Raw genomic sequence first — 18,760 nt, 5'->3', positions numbered from 1 at the left:
GAACCAAGGTTAATCACCATGATCCTGCTTTGGACACCTTCCTTTTTTTTATCTGTTTTAAGTTTTAAGAACTTCAGACACACACAGGCACATCCACACACAAGTAGCAAAAATAAAATCTGGACTATGTTTGGATGATCTTCACTGACAGTTCATAAATGCCCCAACACTGCTGGAGACCCCTCGGGACATCTGGGCAGTCTCCCAGCCCTGGGGTAGGAAGAAGGTGGGTTGCTTGAGGAGGATCTCGTCTTCCTTGCAAGGGAGTTCTTTAGGACACGATGTAGACCTCCAGCAAACTGGCCACTGCGTGCATTCGGTAGAAGATTCCAAAGGGCAGGCAAATGTCCACGATGGCCGGCCACATGGAATCGCCATAGAAGTTCAGTTCTGTGTCATTGTCAAACTGTGGCCGGGCACCGAATGCTGGCATGATCCAGAGCTGTTAGAGGAAACGGGAATAACACCACGGTGAGAAATGTGTGAGGCACAGCAAAGCACCTGCAACCACAGCTACCCAGGGGCGGGAAAGGAGCGACCTTCCGAGCACGGGACCTGGGCCAGGAGCCAGTCTCTGCATTAAGATCAAGTACAGTCTAGTGCTGTACCCTAAGACCAGTTTTGATTCACGCTCAGAGACAGGCTTGGACCATGGGCTGAAGCACTCACTGGGTAAGAGCTTGAGTGTGTGGTGTGTTAGCATGGACCTGGCCTGTGCCAGCTCCGTGGATGGAACAAATGTGGGAAAGGCTGAGCTGGGAGCAGCTTGGTCTCTCCAGGCCAGGATGTTTGGCTCAGAAGCCCAGCCAGCACATGTGCCTGCTTGCATGGGGGTTGTCAGCCCATCCTCTGTGAGTTTCTGTGTGAAATCAGCGTGAGGACAGGATGTGACTGACTAGCTGGGGACTTGGTGTCTAGAGACATAATATGCTTGGCTTCTTTGGAGATGCAGCTGTAATCCTACATTCCTTTGGCAGGAAACTGCAGTCCCCTGACTGCTCATAAAACCCCAGCTGGGGTTGTCAGTGACCAGTTTCTCTTAACAGCAACTGGGATCAGCGGCTGGGCTCTTAAGCCTGAGTTTTGAGAAGAGATGTGCTGCCATTCCTCAGGAAAACCAAGATTTCACCCCAGGTATTTGTCACTTTACGTCCTTTCTCTGGGGGTGAAGGGAAGGGCTTAATGTATTTTATTGCTTTCAATAAGCTATTCTACATATCCACTGATACATAGTAAAAATACTGAAACCGATTCTTCTCTTGTACCCACCTCTTGTGTCTGACATTCTGGCAATATCTAACAGGTCTATTGGTGTAGCCTAAAACGTCAACTTCAGGGCAGTTGCTCAGTGTTTTAGGGGACAAAGGAATGACAACTTATAAATATAACTAAGTGTGCTCTCTGTACAGCAGAGGCACAGAAAGGACTGTTTTTCCATGAGGCACATTCTTTCCTTCACAGACCCTTCTCCCTTGTGCTTGCTCCCCTCTCCCTCCCCCCTTCTCTCTGCATGTACTCACTATGACATTGCTCAGTAGAAGGAACATGGAGATCTCCCTCAAGAACTTCCTCCTCCAGTTCATCTCCCTGGGGGCGGTGAGGGACCGCACGAGGTCAGAAGGACACACGGCTTCAGTGCCAGAGGCAGCGCCAGGGGCCAAGGTGCTGCCAGTGTCGGGCACTCGGAGGGACACTGCGTTGATGTTGACAAAGGTGAGCCCGTAGAGATCCTTCTGGTGGGAGTCATGCTTGTAGTCTTCCTTGGGGGGCTGCCGGTGGAGGCCTTCGATGATGAAGATGTTCTGGAAGGTGTGCTGGGCGATCATCAGGAGGGCGTAGGTGAGGTTGAGCGCGCTGATAGCGTCCCTTGGTGTGCTGGCCACGATGGCCACAATGGAGTAGTAGGAAATGGCGTATTGTCCCAGGGCTGCCCCCATCAGCAGGGCCACGTCCAGGGTCCTAGTGGGGTTCTTGTGCCGGTCCATGTCCCTCTTGTCAAAGCGGTAGATGACAGAGCCACCGATGCAGACAAGGGACATCAGGCTCAGACAAACGATGTTGAAGATGTAGTACATGGTGAGTGCTTGGCTCTTCTTGCTGGACTCAGTGTTGGAGTTTACCTGCACCTCATAAAGAATGAGGACTCCCAGACCACTCACCAGAATGACGAGGCCCAACATGATGCCTACAAAGAAGGTCCTTCGGAAGAGCCTGAACTTCAGGCGTTGAATGTGGTGGGAGTGGTGGTCTATGAAGCGTCCAACGTTCTTCCACATGACATAGACCATGGCAGAGGCAAAGAGACTGTACTCAATGTTAAAGGGGTACAGCCAAAAGTAGCCATTCTTGAAGATCTGGCAGATTTGGCTGTTGCAGTTGCATTGGTCAACTGAGCTACTTCTCATTCCCACTGAAACAAGATAAAAGCAGACAGATGCAGTGGAATTAAAACAAGGAGGCAACACTCATTAGCAGCCCTGAAGAGCTGGATAATCAGGGTCAGTGAAAAACAAGACCAATGACAAAAGAATATTGTGACCACTTTGAAAACAAGGACACTTCAACCTCAGCTTTCTGGTGCCCATGTTCTTTTTTAAGAATTTAATTGGCAGGTTAAATCTCCCTTTTTTTCCCCCTTCCCTTCTTCATTGCCACCCCATTTGTACACGGTCTTCCACCTTTCTGACTCCTCTGTGATACAGGTTAAGAAGCGAACATCCAGACCTGGCTTTTAACATACCAGCTCTGCCAAAGGCACCTCCAGCTCTAGACAGACCCTCCAAAAAGGGATAAAACCTGACTTGCTGAACAATTCTACCTCACTGGCTCCCTCCCTGGACCAGGTGACTTCACAAATGGCCGGATTACCTCTCAGGAACCACCTGAAGAGTTCCTCTGTCATGTTCTTCTTCAGCTTTGAATGTGCTTTGTGAACAGACTCGTCTGTCACTGCTGACATCCACACCGCCAGGTTTGTAGTCAGTGTCAGCATCAAGCCACACCTGCAGAAGGAGGAGAAGGTTCTTGAGATTAAAGCAGTGGCTGTAGGCCATGTTGCTCCCATCCTGACCCTTGCTTTGCTGCCCTCATTCTCCTCTCTTCCTACTTTTTATCCTTTTTCATGAGAATTTGCAAAGCCTGATTCCTGTTGTTGGTTTTAGAAGAGCTTCTAAGTAGTGAATTAATAGATCTGGATTGGTCTCCAGTCTTGCAAAAGTGGACTAGATCTTATTTTAGCCTGAGGCTTGCCCACTGAATCATTATCTTTTCCAGGGCAGCAAAAGTCAGCTATGAATAACTTTATTTAATGATAATTATTTATTTAATCTGCTTTGAGTAATGCTTGTATTCTTGAACTGAATCCCAACCCTGATATATCCACAGGTCATTAACCTCAACTGTTTGAGCTGGGATCCAAGGCCAGCTGGAGCCACTGATCAGGTTTAGTTTTGGGCAGCATTAAGGGAGATGAGATTATCTCCTTGTTGCATTTTAGCTGAGTGAGAGAGAAAGTTTGTGGTGGCTCGGATCTCCTGGGCCAGTGGGGTTCAAAGAGCAGCAGTGCTCACCTGGTAACATTCAGGTGCACGTGGATGCAGTCTTTGGCAGAGACCCACAGGAAGTACGTCTGGCAGGGGCAAGAAAAGGAGTTATTTCCAACAAAACAAGAAAGCAAAGCACATCATCCTGAGAGAGGAGCCTCTTTTGCTTGTGTCCATCTGGGCCCAGCCTAGGAGCCCATAATCCTGGCAATTTGCTGAATGTTCTTTCTTTGCTCACACTGCCATTGTTTGCCCATGGCCACTCCCTGTTCCTGTCTAAATTGTCCCTGTCTGACCTCTTCCCTTCTTAGCACTGTCCCAGAGCAGGTGGTCCTCTGTGCAGGACCTCAGACTGTAAGGCAACCCCTGCCCTGACTGTCCTTCTCCTCCTCTGTTCTTCATGGAAAAGGAGACCTGGCTGGATGGGGGCTGCTTAGAGTTTGTGACAAGCCAGAATGTCACAGGACGAGAACAAATTTAAATCAATGCCTTAAAGTGAGTTGCCCCAGGGAGGGAGAAGATGTGGGCTGGGTGGGGCTGAGTTAAGCCTCTGCATTTGCTGTGGGGGCGGTTGAACTATGTTCATGAGATCAGAGCTCTTCCACTGGTGCCTGTGTCTCTCCACCCCTCCCTGAGACTGAGCAGAACCATCTCACCTGGACGACCACAAATATTGCCTGCACAATGGGGTAAATGATTTTGATTGCAGACAGGCAGCTGTAGAAGCTCGAGTAATATCCTATTTTGAACACGTCCATGACAAGGCTGAAAATGGCAAATAGAATCAGGCCTCCTGTTGAGGAACAAAAATATCTGTAGTTGGACAGATATGTGAACACATGGGCTAATGCAGATAGATGAGAGGAAGATGAGGAACTGTTGTCATGGGGGGTTTTGCTTCTACAACTGTTTCTCCTTTCCCAGCACCAACAGAATCGTACAATAATTTTGGATGGAATGGATTTTCAATCAACCCTGTACTCTGGGGTTAACACTCTGGCAAAAGCTGAGAAGGATCTTAGGCTGGGAAGGATCCTGGTGTAAATTACCAAGAGCCCTTGTGGATACAGGGAGACCTGGCAGTGAATCCAGTGGAGGGAGCAGGAGCTGACCTGAAGCAGGGCATGGTGCCATGCCCCAGAGCAGGAGGAGGCTGTGCCCACATGGTTGCTGCTTCCCTTGTAATAACTGATGCTCCCGTGAACTCTCCACCCTGTACCTCCCCTCCAACCCCAGCCCCCGAGAGCTCCTACCTCTCAGCCAGATGGGCCCAGCGTGGGAGTCCTTGCACAGGATGGCACCTGGGCACCGGGAGGTGCCAGCGAGGTAGAAGATGATCCATATGATGACTATCAGCATCATGACAGTCAGCAGGAAGAACACATCGTAGTCGTGCACAGCGATCTTCTCAAAGGCCCCGCTGCTCACCAGCGTGCAGGCCAGCAGGGCCAAGTGCACGGCCAGCAGGATGGAGAACATGCGGCCGCCCTTTTTCCACACTTCCTTGGAGGCAGGAGTGGAGGGGGCCTGGTGGCTGAAAGATGCTATCTGGCTCAAAGCCAGGCTGGCTTTGTCGTCCTTGTGTCCGCAGCCCATGCTGGAGTTGGGGTGTCCGGTCTCGCTGTCCTTCCGCCTGGGCTCTTCGGTCATGGTTCAGCCAATGCTCTGTCTGAGGGTCAGTGCTGTTGGGAGGAGAGTCCCATGAATGAGAGGTGCCACTTCATTTGGAACAGTCCAGGGCTGGACCAAAGCAGGACACGTGATGAGGAGGAGAGGACATATCAGAGGAACAGGGAAAGCTGAGACAGGGACTGCAAGACAAGGGATGAGCTCATTCTCAACCTTTCCTTTCCTGGTTGCCTGAAGGCTGTTGTTGCTTAAGATGCTTTTGCTCGGGGAGATCCCAGGTCAGTTTAGCAAAGCCTTTCTAATTGGTCACATATCACATTTACGTGTTTATTGATGCAAGATACCGGAAAAGCACCAAAAAGTGCTCACGGGATCAAATATCCTGGGGCAAATGGCCAGTGTGGTTTTGATTTCTAAATGCCAAATACTAGACATTCCAAGAAGTTGTTATACTTCCCGGCTGAAGAACAGGCCAAGAAAAAGGTAAGAAACCCCCAGAATCTTTGGACCATCACATCATAATTTTTACCAGTTCCTGCAAGAAGGGTGTGAGCTCTCTCTGCTGTCACACCCTCTAAAGCCCCTTGCCAAGTTTGGAAGTTCATTGACTCTCAATGAAAAGGCTGAAACAAAGCCATTTCACCAACCTGTTTTGCTGCCTGGGATCCAAATCTCTGCTCTTGCCAGGCTGAGAAGTTTCCCTGTAGCTGCAGCTTGGTCAGTCGAAGAATCTATACCCGTTGGGATGTCTCTCTGATTTATACCATGTCTGGAGCTGACAGCAGGGCTTCGTGGGCTTCTCAGAGAAACTCATGTGATGCATTTTGTGCAATAGCTGATTTTGGGGAAGCTGGACAAAGACGAGGAGATAAGGGTTATTTACCCAATGAGAGCATGAGTTGACAACACTGCTAAGCATGGCATGGACCGCTCGGTTGCAGGGTCAGGGTCACCAGAGAGCAAAGCCACCCCATGAAACCCATCTCCCTGCATCCATGAGATCTCTTCCCTCGAGAGAAGATGGTTTAGATGACGAACTTATCTTTGCTGATGATGTGGTGCTTGGCTTTCTGCTTAACTGAGCACAATAAATATTGTGCCTCACCCTGTCTTATTCAAATCAATCTGCTCTAGGCCTGGAGTGTTTTTGAGGAAAAAGGAAGAAATTTGCATTTGCATCTGTTCAGTGCCAAGGGTAATGTAATCCTTTCCCACCCATGATGGCAACAATGAGGAAGGCTGAGCACTAGAGCAGGGCAGGATTTGGGGACTGTAATTCGTGTTCTTCGACTTTGCTGACGCACCGCCTTTGATTTTTCAGGGTGGGACCACTTTTCTCTGGCCCTTTCTCAGCAGCTTAACTCCTCTCCTTCCAAGGAGGAAGTCATGTTATAAACCACAGTGCAGATGGGATTCAAGCTTTTGCCAGGTGAGGTGAGAGCTTCTGCTCAAGGTCTCTTTCTCCCCAGCTTATGTTTCACGGAGGAGATGGGGGGACCCAGGGCAGTTCTCAGTGGATGGGGATGAGTTTTAATCCCTGAAAATGCCTCTTTTGGAGATGTCCCTACCGCTTTCCCTCTCTAGGGCCCAGCACAGAGGCTGCTTGCTGTGTGTTTTCTCAGTCCTGTTCCTGCCTGCTCACCACCGCGCTCCTTTGAGCACTGCAGGGACAGCACCAAACTGAGCTGCGTGGGATGGTGAAGGAGAGCTCAGGATCAGATCTCCGTGAATCCCTCCCGTGCTGCCACCAGCCGGCTGCCACCAGCACTGGGTCTGCCCTGCTGATCCTTAGGGCTTCCTTTCAGGATGAGTGGTTGAACTTTCCTCAATCTGTAGCCTCTCCCAGAGGAAGCCCAGGCCTCCCTGAAGTAAAACTGAGTGGATAATGATGTTTTGCAGAAGGCAGAGGTTCAGAGGCCCCTCGGGCTAAACGCACTGGTTTATCCTCCCTCTTTTGTCCTTAACAGCCAGTAACAGAGGAAAGAGTGTTTACTGCCTCGGGCAATGCTCCCAGTCCTCCGGCAGCAACCTTAGAACACTCGTTTCACGACAACAGCAGAACAAACTTAATTAATAATAACACAAGAATCATTAAATAACCTCGGTAATGAATTGCAGACGTTACTGTGCTGCTTTTTCACCTGGAAGGATCCCGGCAACAAATACCTCCGTGGCTACTACATCCATCAGGACTCACCTGGGGAGGCTGAGCTGGCACAAGCAAACCTGCCGAGGTGAGCAAACCCCGTGGGGAGCAGCAGACCCTGCCTGGGGCACTTACAGGTGTCCCCAGGCACCCAGGACAGTCACTCCGTGTCTGTCACCCAGGGGTTAACCACTGCAGCTTGTGTGGGTGCACCTGGCACTGCTTTAGGGCCACCCTCCTGTCCCAGGGCATTTTTTTCCAGCCCTGGAGATCTCCCATTCCCAGAGTCAGGACATGACAGGCAAAATGAACAAGGGAGCGGCAGGAAATTGTTCCCCCACAACAGCATGTCCCAGGGGATACAATTCACCAATTCACCCTTGGGTGCTGGGACAACTGTGTGCTTTGGTCAACATCCAGGCTTGCCTCGATCTTTCCCGACAGCAGAGGGTGCCCGGGGCCCGGGAATACTGCGCTGGAGGCATTGCCTGGGGTTGTCCAGCTCCCCGAGGGTCTCACCCAGCCAGGAATTCTGTGTCAGCATAAAAGACACGAGAGGCCAGACACTGCACCCCCATGCACTCACAGTGAAGCACCGAATTACAGATGGGAGTAGGTTTGGTGTTGTTTTACTCTCCAGAGAGGAAAACAGGGTGAGGAAGGGGATTTTCCCAGCCTATACAAGTTTATTTGGTTTATCAAGGATTCCTGTTGTGCAGTTTGTTGTGCAATTCCCTGGGAAGCAGAATTCTGTGGGTATAGGCAGGGTAGAAGGGGGACAGGGATAGTGACTGGCTCTGCTGTTATCTTCCTAGTGGCACTAGGGATTTATATATGGATAGACAGATAGATAGATAGATAGATAGATAGATAGATAGATAGATAGATAGATAGATAGATATAGACCCACTCCTCCTCCTGTGGCTGCTGCTGCCCCTCCCTTGAGATGAGGTAGTTATGGAGAGGGGCATGGAGGGGTATCAGGCAGGATACAACCTATGAGCCTTTCTGGCAGCCTGCTCTGCTTTGGGGACATGCAGACGTGGCGAGTTGTCACTGCGTGACCCTGTGCCCAAGTTCTGGGCTGAGCCCGACGAAGTGATGCTGCTTACTTGGAGCTTTTAATGCGCCGTGGAGCTGGTGTGTGTTACAAAGAGCTGTCTGGGCCGGAGGATGCTTAGGACCCAGGGGAAGCGCTGTAGAGCCTGGCTGGCTGAGCTTGGAACAGCTCCTGCCTCGCCGGCCGGGACTTCTCAGGTGTCCTGGTACTGCGGAGCTGTGCGAGGCGAGCGGGGCCCTCCTGGCAGCTCCCCCTGCCTCACACCCATGCCCGTCCCCTGAACCCCCTGGGCACCCATGTGCTCGCCCAGGGACCGCTCCGCACCATGAATGACCAGTACCACCGGGCCGCCCGGGACGGCTACCTGGACCTACTGAAGGAAGCCACCAAGAAGGACCTGAACTCACCGGACGAGGATGGCATGACCCCGACCCTATGGGCTGCCTACCACGGCAACCTGGACGCCCTGCGCCTCATCGTCAGCAGAGGGTGAGTGTGGGCGAGTGCACGGTGCTGGTCTGGGGGGTGGAATAGCCGGGACCCCCATCTTTCCCCCTTCCCTGCTCACAGGTCAGTGTGCCCCAAAAAATGATGCATTCTGTCCATAACACCCCTGCTCCTGTCCTCCCCACCGTTATTTTTCTCTGCTTGTGGTGCTTTGAGTGTAATCCAGTGCTCCTGATAACCGCTCTCTGTTTTCCCAGCTCCTCTGACCCTATAACCACTCCTGCCCCCAGCCCTGTTTGCAGCTCCCCTGGTGAGGATGTGTCCCCCCTACAAGTGCTTCATGGTCCTTTACACATCCTGTAAACACAAGCACATCGGAGCACTGACATGAAAAAAGCCCTTTTAAATGAGGGGGCAGGGAGAATAACTGCTCCTTCTGTCCCAAGAATGCTCACAGAGAGATGTGCGCAGTGCCTGCTGGCAGTGGGTGACCCTTGTCTGTTTTACCCAAAGCAAGGTCTCAGTATGTGACCCCCGGGCAGCCTGTTGTGCACCTGGAGCCCAGGAGATTCAAGAGGAGGTTTTCCAAGAGCAGATTTCTTTAAGCCCAGTCTCCCCCACAGGGGTTGCTCAATGCTGGTGTGTCTCTCTGTACCTCACCCTCGGCTGCTAAATCTTGGGGTTTCTGGCTCTGTAAGAGTGGATGTGGTGGAGAGGAGGGAGTGGTACTGAGGAGACTTGTCAGACTGGTAGGATTTACACCTTGGTGTTAGAGGAACTACTCTTGAGCAGTACATGGCCCTCCTGTTCTTACCAAACCCACATGCCAGCGCTTCTTCCCACTCTGGCGGCTTTTCTGAGCACCTTACCTAAAGGCACCCAAGGTTGAGAGACTGGTGGCAGTGCTGATTTTGATTCATGCGTTTCTAAAATTGAGGAATGGTGCTGAGGGAGGTCAGCAGCAGCCTGGATGTTCATCGTGCATCCTTGGAAGGGCTTTGCTTCTCCATGTTGGGCCAGGGCTTGGTGGGGCTGTCAGCTCCCACCCAGGGACTTTCTGTGTCCAATGTGGGCTGTGTTAGCAGCTCTTGTATTTGGTCATTCACATCTCCACTGTGCCTGTTCCTGGGCTCTCAGCATCTCCTGAAACTCTGGTTTTCTCGTATAAAACCTTCAGCCAGCTCCATAGCTGCACTCAAAGGCAGAGCTTCTCCACCCATTGCTGTCTTTCAGTTATAAAGCATTTCCTCTCAGATCCTGGGGTCAGGAAGGCTGTGTATAGAGTTGTTTTGAGAAGTTCTTGAGCACCTGATGCAATAGGAGTGTGGTCAGGAAAAGATTATTTCCGAGTCCAGAAGGGACAGAGCAAGACATTGCTCCGAGTGGAGCATTCCAAAATGGTCCTGGGCTGAGAGTCCCATGATGCTTCCCTGGGTGGGGGTTGTGTGGCTCACTGTGCATCCCCCAGGAGAGATTGTGCCCAGCAGAAATTTTCCTTGAGATCCTGCTGGGAGGGGAATTGCCATCCAGGGACAGAGAGACAAGGGCAGGAGAGCTCTGGGCATGAGATCCTGAAGTAGAAATGGTTCCAAAGACTCTTTGATGGCCAAAAAGTTGATCTGAAAGGCCCATGCTGTGAATGAACACTCCTCCAGAAAGGCAAAGCCGTTCAGACTGACTTTGTAACCTCTTTATATCGCTGTATCTCCTTATATTGCTCACCTACATCACAGGGCACCCTGCAGCACCATTGCCTGCCCTGTCAACCCCCATCCAAGCCAGCAGTTTCTGCCACCCCACAAAGCCCAAGGGCTGCTTTTTCATGGACGGGCCCCTTTTATGAATCTACATTGGATTAAAAGGTCCTTGTGGGCTCAGTCGTGTCTGAGTGCAGCTTGGCTGCTGTTTAATTAACAGCCTAATATACATTTGTTCCTGACAAGGAAAATAGCCTGGCAAAAGCCCAGTGCCCTTTACATGATGGATAGTGTAGCAAAGTGTGCAGCTGTGGGACTGCAGGATGTGTTTGTATCCGTGCATTCATCTCCATGTGTCAGATCCTTGCCCAGGGCCACACAGAGACCAGCGAAGTGCTCGGCATGGAGGCAGGCATGTCCCTGCTTCCTGGAGCAGGAAAGGTGGGAAAGCCCCAGCCTGGGGACAGGGGTGCCAGAGAGGTTAAATTGCGCAGGACCCAGGAGAGCCTGAGAGCAGAACCCTGTAATTTTTTTGCCCTCAGTGCTTAGGAGGATGTGCCATGGTGTTCGAGTCTTGTTCAGAGATGAAATGTAATGCTGTGTTCTATATGTTACTATCACACCTGCACTATCACAACTGGGAGGCAAGAGGAAGGATTCCTCAGTATCCCAAAATGTCAGGGAATTTCCCTCTGGCTTCTGCAGTGAAAATATTCCTTCTTTGGTACTGAGAGCCCTGCACTGCGAGGTAGGGGAGTGTGGGACCATGGCATGGAGTGGAGGCTTGGGAGCTGGGCTGGCTCCATGCAGGAATGAGGTGGGAAGCAGCTTCAGGGTCTGATGGGGCTGGTGAGCCTCCAGTTGGGTTCCAGGGGGATGCCAAAGTACAGAGAGTGATGGGAGAGTCCCAAGGCATTAAGAAACACCAAAATCTCCTTGCCAGAACTGGGCAATGGTACCTGTGCCCAAACAAGCCAGGAGATTGAGTGCTGGGGCCAGGCTGTTATGAAATGTCCTAGTGAGGGTGTCCAGAGGCAGCCAGAGAAAGAAGGGCTGTGGGAGGGGGCTAAGGGGGCCAAAATTATGGCTCTGATGGTCACGCTGGGCTGATGGACACTTGGAGTTACCTAGGTTCTGTCATCAGTGGAGGAGACTCATCCATATGCTGTGTTCAGCAGATTGTGGTGCTGGGCTGAAATGGAGAGGGGCAAAGAAAATATAATAAATCAGTTGATAGATCCTTGAGTAAAACTTGTTGCCTCAATGCACGGGAAAGGGTAATGAAGCAGTTTATTGCTCTGTCCAAGCAGCTGGTGATGTGTCTGTGCCTCTGTGCCCCCTTTGCAAGGGGATGGAGGGAGGCTTTGGGACAGAGGGATCAGCAGTGGCTCATCCTTCTTGTTTGCCACACAAAAAGCCTTTTTCTTCCTCCTGGCTGGGCTCCAGCGAGGAAAACAAACTCAATTAACATGATGGCTGGGAAGAAGCAGGCTAGCTGGCATTTAGCACTGCAGCTTTTCAGAGGCAGTAATTCTTCAGCACGGTTCGTTATGACCTGCCAGGGCAGTGCCGGGCACCAGCCCAGCTCCAGTTAGCTGCAGTTCTGGGGGCCTTGAAGGGGAACAACCAGGACTTCTTTGGATTTGACAACAGGAGAGGTGAGGATGTGTCTGCAGGTCCACGCTCAGCTTTACCACCCAGCATTCCTTTGCAGAGGAGCTCCTCAGTCTCCCTTCTTACAAAGACGGGGGTCATGGATGCTTTGGATGTCAGTGGCAGAGGGGACAAGTGGCTCAGCTGTGGGCTGGGGGTGACGGTGGCTCCTGACAGCCAGGCTGCTCCAGGGCATCCCGTCACCCCGGCTGGGGTAGGATTGCAGCGGAGGTTGCAGCAAGGCACGTGAAGGTGATGTGCATCCTCTGCACACCACAGGGCTGGAGCGGCATGTCTGTGTTGGTGGGGACCTTCCCCTGGGCAATGACCAGCCAGGAAGGTGAAGGAGCAGGGTGGAGTATTCTTGCAGCTCCATTGCTTCCGGCACCTGAGCTGTCTGCTCAGTGAGGTGAGCCCTGGGCATGGTGCTGAGCCAGCAGAAGTGCCCCCGGGCACTGCCACAGCACTAACAAACACCAGTCACAGTTACTGCCAGCCTGGCTGTTTGCTGGGACAAGAGGCAGAGAGCCCTGAGATGACCCTCATCTGTGCTGGATTTTTTGGGATCTGAACTTAGGGAATAGCTGAATTCTTGACCTACCACCACCTGGGCAAAACTTGGGATACAGAACCCAAAGCTCTGCTCTGAGTCCAAAACCTCATCTTTTCTGCTCATTTCTATGCCTTGCTTGGGTCATTGCCTTGACTGGCTGGGCTGAAAGTAGTGAGGATTGTTCCTCAAGCCACAAATTACTTTTTTTTCCCCTCTCCCTCTATCTAAAAACATTTTATGGGAGCCAGAGACACGCTGCTACCAGCTGGCTCCCGGTCCCACGGCCCGATTCCTCACACACACCCATGAGCCAAGGGTGAGCCAGTCTATTGCTATTAGAGGAACTCCACACACGCACCCAGGGAAGAACATATGTAAGTGCCACTGGATTCCCCGGCTAATTGGGATCCCATGGGAGAAGTGGAGGGGGAAAACCGGCAGGAAGGGAGTGAGCGTGCATGTCATGGTGCAAACACAGTGACTCAGGAGATGCACACGTCCACCTAAGGGGCCCAATTAACAGTGTTTTTAATAATGATTATTACAGTTGACTCAGCACTCGAAAACGCCTTGAAGTCGAGAAGTGCTACACTTTACACCTGTTATTAAAATACGTTCCCACTTAGTGGACCCTGCAGTCAGCATCTCCTCATGTGCAGCGCCCCGGAGGTGAAGTTTTGCTCAGACAGACACCTGCCAGAGGGAGGGCCTCATGTTTATTATCTGAGCTGGATCAAACATCCCTACTTTGCAAGTCACCATTCTTCTTTCCTTCTGATGCATTTTTAGCGCCTGCAGCAGACATTTATAGGGCAAAGGCCCTGAGATAACTAATTTTTGCTCTAATACTCTTGTTTCTAGACACTGGAAATGTCCAAAGAAAGCTGGTTTTGCTGCTCTTTCCCCTCACTTACTCTCTGATGAAAGCAGACCTTCAAATACGAATCCCCCAAGACCTGCCTGGATTTTCTCTCTGACCCCTGAACTGGACAGACACAAGAATAGGCTCCAAGATGCACTTTACAGTTTGAGCATCCACACACTTGGCTTGAGGAGCAAAACTGTTTGCAGTGAGTCCACTGCTCAGTCACTGTCCACATCACGAGTCCAAGTACATGTCGGGACCCTCGTGGTGCCCTGGCTCACCTGCCCACATGTCAGGCCCATTCAGAGCACATATAAACAAACCAACAGCCCTTCACGCACTCCAGTCCCACTGCCAGCACCAGCAGTTCCACTTTCACTGGCTCTTTAAATCCAGCTCCATCAATAATTTATTCCTCTCTTGCAATTCATCAAATATTTATCCTCCCCATGCATTTCCCAGCCTGGACATGTCACTACGAGGGTAGAGGCAAGGGCTGGGGAGTTACCACTCCTTGAAACTCAGCATTGCTGGAGCACTGGCAGCTCCTTCCTCTCCTTTTTTGGCTTCATGGCTCCTCAACCCTGTGATCTCCTGCCCTCCTCCTCCTCACCCATCTTTGAAGCCCTTCTCTGCTTCTATGAGAGGTGTCAAAGGCTCTGGCTACAGAAGTTCTGCAGGGTTTGTGGGTCTTTTTGGCCCTTACACAGTTCTGAACCTTTTGACCAACTTGCTGAATTTGCCAGAGGGCTCAAGGTTGTACTTACAGAGTTTCTGTAAATGTTGTGAAAACATGTGGATGGTGGAGTTACTGCTCATGTTCCCACAGGGAAAGCTGAGTGCACCTTGTAGCAGCTCTCAGGGAATACAGGCAGGAAGCTCATGCTCTGGGTCCAGATAATCTCCAGTTTAACCTCTGGACATTTCTGAACAGCCTGAGGATTGTCAGCTCAGTATTACACCAGCTGGGGTGGCTCTGCTCTGGCTCTGCTGTTCCCTGGACAGCAGGGTCCCAGGTGGGCAGTGGGGTCCCTACCTTCAGTGTGGGGGTGAATGTGCTGAATAAGGCTGTTCCTGGGGCTTGTGTGTTGGCACTAGTGAAGAAGGTGCAAAGCAGCAGGGGAAAGAGGTCCCTCTGCTCCTGTGACCTTCTGTTCTTCTTCAGTAGTTTTCAGATCCTTTGAAGTGAGATAAGCCATAGCACAGAGCATGTGGTATTTGGAAGAGGTTTCTGGCCTCTGCTGCTCCCAGCTCTTGTTGACACAGATTCTAAAGCAGCAAGGAGTTAAGTAACACAGGCTGAAGGTCTCAAGTGTGCATTTCAGGAGCTGGACTTGATGATCCTTGTGGGTCACTTCCAACACTAAATATTCTATGATTTGCCTTCTGCACTCCTGGTGTCACCATGGATTGGAGCTGAGGTCTCTGTGGTGGAGAAACAGTGCTTGGTTCCTCTGGAGCTCATCAAAAGGGTGGCACAGAAATGGGCAGGAGCTCTGCTGAGCCAGAGCTCTGCGAGGGCCCTGCTGCCCACAGGAGTAGCTTTTGAGGGTGGTGGAGCTGCAGAGCCTTAATAAAAGGCTTTCCCTTATCCATGTGCACGGAGGGAGAGTGCCTTGTTGACAGATACTGCTGCTGGCTGCATATCATTAGCACATGCTCAGGAGAAGGCTGGTGCCAGCAGGGGTGTGAACTATCTCTTGTTTCACCCCAACACAAATACAGAGGAATGTCAGGAGGAGAGACTTCCCTTGAATCCCAGGTTTGTGTCCCTCCTGTCACCGCAGGCAGGAGACGTGGGCAAGCGGTTGTGTCCTGTCAGCAGCTTGCTGAGGCAGGGGCTGGCACGGTGTGAGAAGAGATGCTAATGGCAGTAGTCGAGTGCCCAGCTCTTGAGGAGTGCAGAAACCTAATCTCTACTTTCTCTGAAACTGGATTCTCAGGATGTGCTAATACCAATGTGCTCCAAGCCGTGCAACCAAGACCAAGCACAGTACAGCAAAATCCCCCACAAAACCCCCATGCCAAGGCCAATGTCAGCAAATGCACTCTTATTCCCTACTGCCAACGGGCTCCTTGAGCCCCAAATTTCCCCAGGCACCAAGGAACAGGAGGGTGGGAAGGTGCAGCAGGTGGTGGGTTTCAGAACCATTGCTGAGGAGTCTCACAGTGGTGCTACTGTGATGGTGGGACCCCAGGGTGTCCCACCCAGGATGTGGGGTACAGAGAGCCATTTTGGGAGACCCCTCTGCAGAATGTGAATGAAGCCAAGATCTGAAGATAGAATCTGACTAGGACTTAAAAGGACATTTGAGCTTTGATATTTTATAACAATAAAATATTGTTAGGCCTGAGCTGGAATCAGCCCCACATTTCAGTTCTGGGCTATTCAGAAGCTGTCTTGCCTCCCTCCAAAAGTTGTTTTAATGCAGGAGCATATTTTTCCTGCAACCTAAATTCAGGTCACGGGAATTGCCACAGATTTGCATGTCAGGCAAAATGATTCCATGTCAGTGGTACACCCCTCCAGAAGACCCCTTTAAAATTAAGCTGTGGGGGTCAGAAGAGTGTGGCTTCACATTTCAAGGAGTCAGCACTTCATGGTACTGATTTGCCCCTGCACAGCTGGGAATATCCCAGCGGAGTCTGTCAGCTGTGCCCAAATGCTAACTGGTTGTTTTTCTTGCTGTCTAGGGGTGATCCAGACAAATGTGACATCTGGGGGAACACCCCTCTCCACCTGGCAGCAGCCAACGGCCACCTGAACTGCCTTTCCTTCCTCATCTCCTTTGGGGCCAACATCTGGTGCCTGGACAACGACTACCACACCCCGCTGGACATGGCAGCCATGAAGGGGCACATGGAGTGCGTGCGGTACCTGGACTCTATTGCTGCCAAGCAGAGCAGCCTCAACCCCAAGCTGGTGAGCAAACTGAAGGACAAGGCCTTTCGGGACGCGGAGAGGAGGATTAAGGACTGTGTGAAGCTGCAGAAGAAGCACCACGAAAGGATGGAGAAACGGTACAGAAAGGAGATGTCGGATAATTCAGACACCATGAGCTTTTCCAGCTATTCAAGCAGCACCTTAAGCAAGAAGTTCCAGCACATGTCTATGGTGACCTCCCTGCCATACTCACAAGCCACCATCCACGGCACAGCCAAGGGAAAGACGAAAATACAAAAGAAACTAGAGAAGAAGAAGCAGATGGACGGGACATTCAAGATCTACGAGGATGGGAGGAAGAGCGTGAGGTCTCTGTCCGGCCTGCAGCTGGGCAACGACGTCATGTTTGTGAAGCAGGGCACGTACGCCAGCCCCAAGGAGTGGACTCGCCGTAACATCAGAGACATGTTCCTCACGGATGAAGACACTGTCTCCCGTGCCATAAGTGACCCGGGCTTGCACATGGACTCGGCCCACTCAGAAGTCAGCACCGACTCTGGCCACGAGTCCCTGTTCAACCGCCCCGGGCTGGGCACCATGGTGTTCCGGCGCAACTACGTCAGCAGTGGGCTTTTCGGGATCGGCCGGGAGGATGGGGGCACGCTGGGAGAAGACAACACAGACGGGATGGGCGTCAAACTGCGGAGCCGCCTGCAGCGCTCGCCAAGTCTCAACGACAGCATTGGCAGTGCCAACAGCCTGCAGGAGAGGAACGCGGAGGAGCTGCCCTGGGACGAGGTGGAGCTGGGCTTGGACGATGATGACGAACCAGACACCAGCCCCTTGGAGACTTTTCTGGCTTCCCTGCACATGTTTGAGTTCATCTCCATCCTGAAGAAGGAAAAGATTGACTTGGAGGCCCTCATGCTATGTTCAGACAATGACCTGAAGAGTATCAATATCCCACTGGGCCCCAGGAAAAAGATTGTGGATGCCATCCAGAGGAGACGACAAACTCTGGAGAAGCCAGATGTCATTGTAGACACTGAACTGTAAGTAGGAGATGGGGCCTCTGAGCAGTTAAACCCTTCAGCAGGTGGAGATGTGGATAATGTAAGGTCTTGTTTTCAACCTGCTTGGAAGAGTAGGAGCCCAGGTAACCTCAGCACTTCTGTGTGTGGGCAAATTCCTGCTCGTGTGGAAAGGATGAGAGTTTGGAGAGGTGGCAATAGCGTTAGCTCATTACTCAACAGCCCTGATGTGACTGGGCAGGACGTGAAGCCCTTGTTTCATTTCATAACTGGTATGAATGCTGACTGCTCTGTGGTCTGATGCTTCTCTGTCCCTGTAGCTGAGATTTTCAACCACACTCAGGCTTGTCCTGACTCTTCACCTTTTGAAGACATTAGGAAATCAACCGCAGTTCCCGGTGGGAGCAGGCTGACGGCCGTGCCCAGTGGCATTGGGAATCCTTCCCCAAATGCTTGAGATCTTACTCAGACCTCTGGAGACTGCATATCTGGGTTGGAGTTGTTGCTCTTTTATGGTGTTTCCAGGGTTTGGTTGGGTTGGGCTGAAGGACCATGTCCCTGAACAGAAGTGAGGGAAGGCATTGGTGTGGGTGTCCCCACATCCACTGACACAGTAATTCACTGTGTTGTTTGGGCTGGCCAGCCTTCAGATATCTGCGTGCTACTTTTACAGGCTTTCAGTACAGGTCTTGGATCCTCTGGGTGCTTATAGATTTTTCTCTTTTCCTTTGCAGATAGCATCAGCATCTTTTTATTTTTTTTTTAAATGCTCGAGAAACAAACCCAGTTCTAAGTTGCCAGAAAACGCAAGCCAGAGACTCCCTTCCTGTGGCAGCTGAAAGCTACAGCCATCCCCACCAGTCCTGCTGGACTGCTCCCTTGCTCTGCTCCCTGTCTGTGCGATGCTCCCGGGCAGTACCTGGTACAGAGGGATGACTGCTGAGATCGGACCAGGCAGCACCAACCTGCCAACCTTGAAGGGACCATGGTCTCCCCCTCACTGGAGGAAGAAGTGACCTGCACAGCTGGCTGGGACACTGCTGTCACAGGCTGTGAGACCACACGAAGCCATGAATGGAAGGAGATAACGTGATATTTTCAAAGCGACCCAGAATAAATAATTACAATCTATTCTTTCTTGAGCACGTGGTTGTTTTGGGGTTTGGGCTTGAGGAACAGAGGGATGTGGAGTTCTGTTCTCTCTTCTGGTTCTCATTTGGTGAGAAGCATCACCTTGTTTGGTGGTGTGTTTT

The 18,760-nt window shown here is 51.4% G+C and overlaps 2 protein-coding genes across 3 annotated transcripts; one reads left to right on the top strand and one right to left on the bottom strand.

The window, feature by feature from the left end:
• Positions 1–5,192, bottom strand: OTOP2 (otopetrin 2). Its single transcript, XM_017811907.1, has 6 exons — positions 4,796–5,192; positions 4,199–4,335; positions 3,570–3,628; positions 2,869–3,002; positions 1,521–2,410; positions 1–442 (listed from the first exon to the last, which is right to left on the bottom strand). Exons 1-6 carry the CDS (start codon positions 5,190–5,192, stop codon positions 272–274), a joined length of 1,788 nt encoding a protein of 595 aa, XP_017667396.1. The 3' UTR covers positions 1–271.
• A 3,414-nt stretch (positions 5,193–8,606) lies between these two features.
• On the top strand, positions 8,607–18,481 carry USH1G (USH1 protein network component sans). 2 transcript variants are annotated; one of them, XM_017811909.1, is made up of 3 exons: positions 8,607–8,866; positions 16,287–17,528; positions 18,242–18,481. In XM_017811909.1, exons 1-3 carry the CDS (start codon positions 8,703–8,705, stop codon positions 18,243–18,245), a joined length of 1,410 nt encoding a protein of 469 aa, XP_017667398.1. In that variant the 5' UTR covers positions 8,607–8,702; the 3' UTR covers positions 18,246–18,481. The 2 variants fall into 2 exon arrangements, with proteins under 2 accessions (XP_017667398.1, XP_017667397.1); XM_017811908.1 differs by lacking the exon at positions 18,242–18,481 and having other exon boundaries at positions 16,287–17,679.
• The last annotated feature ends 279 nt before the right edge of the window (positions 18,482–18,760 follow it).

This window comes from Lepidothrix coronata, unplaced genomic scaffold (genome assembly GCF_001604755.1).
Source record: "Lepidothrix coronata isolate B3197 unplaced genomic scaffold, Lepidothrix_coronata-1.0 Scaffold34, whole genome shotgun sequence".
Classification (NCBI taxonomy): Eukaryota; Metazoa; Chordata; class Aves; order Passeriformes; family Pipridae; genus Lepidothrix; species Lepidothrix coronata.
This window is presented reverse-complemented; position numbering and strand designations above follow the sequence as displayed.